The following is a 6,472-nucleotide window of genomic DNA, read 5'->3' as shown; positions in this document are numbered from 1 at the left end:
GACGGGGCCTCGGGAAGCGGGGAAATAGGAGGGGCTGCGGGCGGGGGCTCTGGCAGGCCGAGGCCTGGGCGGTTGTTCGGTGCAGGGCCCCTTCCTCCAGCCGCCCCTGGCAGGGCCCTGGAGCCGTTGTGAGGGGCTGTTTCAGTACTCACAGCGACAAGTGATTTCTTAATAATAAGAGTTTTCCCTTGTCAGGTTTTATTGTGATTACTGTGATACATACCTCACCCATGACTCGGTAAGTACCAAATCTGCTGAATTCTCTTTTGTATCGAGAGTACTAAAGTAAAACTTACATAGCCTAGAACCAATCTACTTGAAATATCGTAGCATCCTTACCTGTCCTCCTACTTAAAAAAAAAAAAAAAGAAAAAAAAGAAAACAATGAGAACGGGAGGAACTTGAGTGTCATTTGCATTCCGCAGTGAAGGGCAGCCTATGGGTGTTGCAGTGAATTAGTACATGAGCTGGCTGGGTGTTAGGGCAACCTCTTCTACCTAAACCGGAGTGTGAACACATAGTTTATGCATAAAGGTTTTGTACATCACCCACCTCTGACAGGGTGCAGAAACCAACCTATTTTATCCTGCTAGATTGCATGTTTAAAATTATGCAACAGTTCCCAGTAAACGTTGGTTTTATGTGATCTTTCTCAGCCCTCCGTGAGAAAAACCCACTGCAGTGGCCGAAAACACAAAGAGAATGTGAAAGACTACTATCAAAAATGGATGGAGGAACAAGCTCAGAGCCTGATTGACAAAACAAGTAAGGCCAATCCTTCTGTGACCCTGGATTGCTTTCCTGTTTCTTCCCCCGTCTTTTCTCTACCTGCTTTTCTTCTGTGTTGACTCTTCCTTACATCCCTGGTGAGTCTTTGCTCTGAGAATCATAAGTGAAAACTTCGCTTAGAATCTGAATCTTGAACTCTTCAGAGTGTGGGATTCCACGTCAGAGACAGAGGGCTCTGCCCGAGGGGTCACTGCAAGTGGGCATTTACTGCTTCACAGTGGTTGGGAGGGTTGTAGGTACCGCTGACTTTAGCACTGCTGGTAGTGTCGTACATGGTCATGTACCACGTTTGCTTTTTGGTAGCACATTTATGTAAAGAGCATGAAGAAGAAATCCAAAGAATAGGAAAACAGACATTAAAATGTATGGGTTTTTTTTTAATGCTGTAGTTGCCCCAAATCCTCAGGGAATACTGGTGGTTTTTTTCACTCCCTTGCTATTTAAGGTCTCAGTAGTGTAAAGTGTTTCCTTTGTTAGCTCATAGGATTCTTTTCTTCTCACTTGTCCTCTGAATAATGGTTCTTTTCTCTGTGAAAAGAAATACAAATGCCAGATTAACTTTAGGATCTAAAGAAAGTTGCCATAGAACATTGTAATTTACCAGATGGGAAGTGACCCATAAGGATTGTTGAGTCCAAGTCCCTGCACCTTGCAGGACTACCTAAAACTGAACCATATGACTAAGAGCGTCATCTGGATGCTCCTTGAACTCTTGACAGGCTTGTTGCCATGAGCACTTCCCTGGTGAGCCTGTCCCAGTGTCACGCCACCCTCTCAGTGAAGAGCCTTTTCCTAGTGTCCAGTACAGCCTTTCCCTGGCGCAGCTTCATCCCATTTCCTCATGTCCATTTTCCTCCCAATGCTTCCAACTTTCACATCCTTTGTCTTCCTTCTAGTCGATTCCAGACTTGTGAATTCCTTCTCATCCCTTTTCACACAACGTGTTATTCATGCTTTTTGTCACCTCAGTCATTGCCTGATTACCATGTTCAAGACGTGTCTTTACCCAGTGATCCCAGGTGAAAGTTGCAGCTGCAAGTCACGTGATGTGTTTTCTCCACCATCGCCTTCCTGTTAGGTGTGTGAAATTCATCCGGGAGTTCTCTAGTCTCAGCTGGAATAATTACTGTAATAATTGCCTTCAAGAATATCAGGTGCTTCCACCATGAGGAGCAGCACAGACCAGGGATTTGTTCCAGAGTTAGAACAACTGAGCACGCAGCATGACGTGACCGCATGGCATGAGAAGGAAGATTGATGCAGGAACTTCCTCGGCCTAGTAACTGGTTTTTTCTCCTGGGATTCTTTCTTTCCTTTTTTTTTTTTTTCTTTCCCCCCCAATGTAGCGGCTGCATTTCAGCAAGGGAAAATCCCACCTACGCCGTTCTCGGCACCACCTCCCGCAGGAGCCATGATACCGCCTCCTCCCAGCATCCGTAAGTCTGACCCGGGCACTTTGGGGATGCCAGCCTTTTTGAGCTGTGTTGCATGTTTCCATGTAAAGAAAAGTCCCTTTAGCTTGAAATCAAGTTAAGACATTTTGAGCTTATCAATACCAGAATATATGAGAATGCTCAGTAAGAGTGTTTCAGCAACCATCTTAATCTTTAGTTTGTCTAATTTTAATAATGTTGAGTGCATCAATAGGAGTGTGTGTCTCTTCATGATGTGCCAGCTGTCCTGTGGGTAGTTTCATTAAAACTTCCAGCACGGGGGTTTGGGTTTTTTAAATGAAAACCAGAATAGGATTGGTAACCTTCCTTTGTGCCTCAGCTGGCAGACAGCTGAGATGCCTTTCCCCTTGGAGTCCTGCTGTTGGAAGTGGTAGGCATCTGCGTTAGGTATGCAGAGTTGGAAATAAGAGCTGGCATGTCCTTTCTCTGGTTCACTTTTTGGCACCTGGAGTCAGAGTGGAAACTGAAGGCAGGCAGGCATAAAACAACCTGAGACACCCTAATGACAAAAACCTCCTGTGAAGTGCAGTAACTGCGTGGAGTTGCGCGTTGATGAATGTGAAAGCAGCCAGATACCTAACCCATTTGTGTGTGTGTTCAGCTGGCCCCCCGCGGCCCGGCATGATGCCGGCCCCTCATATGGGTGGACCACCGATGATGCCAATGATGGGCCCGCCCCCACCCGGAATGATGCCGGTTGGACCTGGTAAGTCTGGAAATAGGTAAATCTCTGGGTGTGGGATACCGCGTGGCCTGGTTTGCAGGATGTCTGGGTTATATTTTCCATCTCGCTGGGCGATGGGGAGTTGTGAAAGGAAAATGGGAAGCAGCTGCAGTACTTGGGTGCTGGCGGTAGTGGTGCAGGTTTATAGCTTGTGTCGCTGTTGGACATAGCATGGTTGGACAGCCTCTAGTGTCAAGCTGTGAGAGTATTCCAGTTTGCCTACGCTGTGCACGTTTGCTGATCCATTATCCTTTGCATGGTGAGACATAAACCAGTCTTACACTTGCTAATTAAAGATCCTTACTACTTGTTGAGAATTGTATAACTGCAGTTATCACTCTGGCAAATTGTAGCTTTTCTACTTCTGGTCTTAGCAGCACGATGTTGAATCGTCTAGGAATTCTGTGTCTCTAGTGCTTATGTTTTTGCACAAGGGGTACATTTCAGCACTGGGTAAACTTTATTGTTTGAAACATCTCGGGATAATGTGTTCCAGAGAAACAACACGCCTTAAAGTTGTGTTTTTTCTTTTCAAAACCATAAAGGCAAACTAAAATGTCTTTGATCCATTTTGCTTTTGAGCTTACTGGCACTTGAAGAATTCCCCGAGGACGTCTTACTGAAGCAGTTACTGGAACAAATCGAAAGCAATACACACGTGTGCACTAAAAGTAGTAAAGTGTCTTTGCAATGATCATTGTGCTGGTAGAAACTGTTCTTTAAGTGCTCTTTAAAGGCACAAAATACGTGCGTAATCTGTGATAGCAGGCTGCCTGAAAAGAAATGGAGAAGTTGGATGGAAATCTGTATTTCAGTGGTTTTTAGTAAGGCACCTGCTTTTTTTGGTAATGCTGTTACCCAGCTGGAAGAAGTCTTTTTTTTCTTTTTTAAACACACTGAAGGATTTTGCAACACTTCTTTTCCAAATGAACTTTCCAATTCTGTAATGAAGCCAGTGTCTCTTTTGAGTGGTTGAAAATAATTAATCAGTGAATATTGTCAAAAGTGAGCATATAACCCAGAAACATTAATTTTTCCTCTACTAATTGCTCATATCCTTCAGGGAAATGTACTCTGTGTTGGCCAGCTTCTGGATCAAAGCTTACACGGTTGTAAGTGGAAGTTCCCTGGAGGGCTGAGAGAGAACCTGCACGCTGTACTGATGTGACTCGGCAGTTGCTGCTCCCAAGAGCTCTTGGCTAACGTCCTGTCTTTCCCCTTGTAGCTCCGGGGATGAGGCCACCAATGGGAGGACACATGCCGATGATGCCAGGGCCCCCAATGATGAGACCACCCTCCAGACCCATGATGGTGCCAACCAGGCCGGGAATGACCCGTCCAGACAGATAAAGGTGGAAGTGGAGCTACCTTTTCTTTTTGATATTTCAATCTTCCATACGATAAAATACCATAGACCTGCATCCCTAGGATTTTGTATTAAATCAGTGTGTGGGAGAGATCTGCTGTTACCTTAGAGTGCAGACGGTTTGACCTAGATACACACTGGACTTGATGCTTTTATACCTGGTCTGGGGTTTTTTTGTGGTTTTTGGTTGTTACTTTTCCTCCCCATTGAATCGTTAAAACACAACAATAAAACACGGATGCCTGTTGACATGTGGACAATCTGAGCCTTACTCTGTGTGTGGGTTTTCAGCCCGGCAGATGTCAGTTTTATTTGCTCCCTCTGCCTGTCCCGCACAGGATTCTTTAGGTGTTTTTCTCCTTAGTTCTTTGGTAGTCTCGTTTCTCATGTCATACCTCTAGAGAGATGTTTAGTATCTGCATTTTGAATTGTTGTTTCAGAACACATACGCGTGGTTTTAATTAAAAACAAAAAAGGTGACATCAGAAAAGACTGCAGTGGCATCTCTACCCGGGGAGAATGCAACATCAAGTGGCTTTTCCAGCACAAAAGAGGTGGAATTTAATAACATGTTGTGCCTCCGCTGTGGGAAGCAGAGAGATGCCGTTAAAAGGCTACTTTTGCAGTAACAACCTAACAGATTTCCTGCTTTTCTATCGCAACTGGGGCGTTTGATTGCTTTAATGAGGTGGAGTCAGTAATTAACACTCGGTTCCCTTCGTAACAATAAAGGGGTGTGTTATCAAAGACATATCCCAGGCCCTCAAGTTTATTAAAAGGATTTTGCTCCTGACAAGCCGTACGTAATGCAGGTGCACAGTTCCAGTGGAACAAAAAGAATTTACCCTGTTTGCATAATCGGCTGCTCTCTGCGTGTCGGTTGTCATCAGCTTCAGTCTGCAGAACTGGCCAACTCGTTCTTGACATACTTGCATCTCATATAAAAGTGTGAGAGTGTTTTGCATCTTACAGGAAAGTGGTTAGCAAGGGCTCCTTTTCCGAGTTGGTCCCTGCTACAGGACAGGACTGTCCACTTCTTTAGAGGAGACTATTTTTAGGAACTTGTGTGCTTTCAAAAACCTTCTGTAAAGAAAGTGGTGTAGCTGAGATAGCAACTATTTGGTAGATCAGTATTTAATAGATGTGTTGAACATTCAGATGAGGCAAGAGTTAGAGGATGCGTCTTCAATAAACTACTAGGAGGAGCCTTCTGCAGCCTGCAGCACTGGGGCTGGTTTGGCACTGCGGTGCTGCAGCACTGGCATGGGAATCCTGCTGCTCTTGATCTTAGAGCCCCCTCCAGTGCCTGAGGGGGACTTTTTCCAAGGGCAGGGAGTGACAGGACAAGTGGTAGCAGGGTTAAACAGAAAGAGGGAGATTGAGATGGGACATCAGGGAGGAATTCTTCCCGCAGAGGGTGGTGAAGCACTGGGACAGGTTGCCCAGAGAAGCTGTGGATGCCCCATCCCTGGATGTCTTCAAGGCCAGGCTGGATGAGGCTTGGAGCAACCTGGTCTAGGGGAAGGGGTCCCTGCCCATGGCAGGGGGTGGGACTGGGGGGGCTTTAAGGTCCCTTCCCACCCAAACCATTCCATGATTCTATTATCTGAGAGCGAAGGGATTGTAGTGTGGTGTCGCTTCCCAGGTGGGGTTCCGCAAGCATCAGCGTGGATTGCAAGGAGCTGGAATGGTTGTAGTGATAGGCATCTTGGAAGGTGTTAACAGGGGATATTGTCTCCCTGGTCAACAATGTGAGTGGTTTTCAGATTTAGGCTCAAGCTGTGTTGCTTTTACATTAAACACACAACACGCCATCAATGCGTGTTAGTGACTTGGGGGGGGTGAAAAAAGGCAGGAATTGGTGTTGGTCAGCATGTTGATACAAGATCAGGCTTTGATAGAAGTCCAAGGCTCCTACGCCACTTGAGTCCTCCCTGCCCGGGGTGGGATTGGAACACGATGTCCTCAGTGAAGTACAAAGCGCGGGGTTTTCTTCTCCTAGAGCTGTTAGGGTGTGACTGCCCCTGGGGGGGTGTGTGGGGTGGGGACGCTGTGCTTGCAGAACAGTGTCACCATTGATGTGGGCACGCTGAGCAAAACACTCCCGTTGTCGTCCAGCGGCAATCTCGCCCTGTGATG

General features: G+C 46.2%; 1 protein-coding gene across 1 annotated transcript; it reads left to right on the top strand.

The window, feature by feature from the left end:
* Positions 1-195: 195 nt before the first annotated feature.
* Positions 196-4,500, top strand: SNRPC (small nuclear ribonucleoprotein polypeptide C; the record flags this gene model as incomplete). Its single annotated transcript, XM_010157702.1, has 5 exons — positions 196-238; positions 657-765; positions 2,136-2,225; positions 2,845-2,949; positions 4,193-4,500. Coding segments are annotated over 5 exons (472 nt in total), but the record flags the coding sequence as incomplete, so codon positions are not given.
* Positions 4,501-6,472: the final 1,972 nt, after the last annotated feature.

This window comes from Eurypyga helias, unplaced genomic scaffold (assembly GCF_000690775.1).
Source record: "Eurypyga helias isolate BGI_N326 unplaced genomic scaffold, ASM69077v1 scaffold35778, whole genome shotgun sequence".
NCBI classification, from domain to species: domain Eukaryota; kingdom Metazoa; phylum Chordata; class Aves; order Eurypygiformes; family Eurypygidae; genus Eurypyga; species Eurypyga helias.
This window is presented reverse-complemented; position numbering and strand designations above follow the sequence as displayed.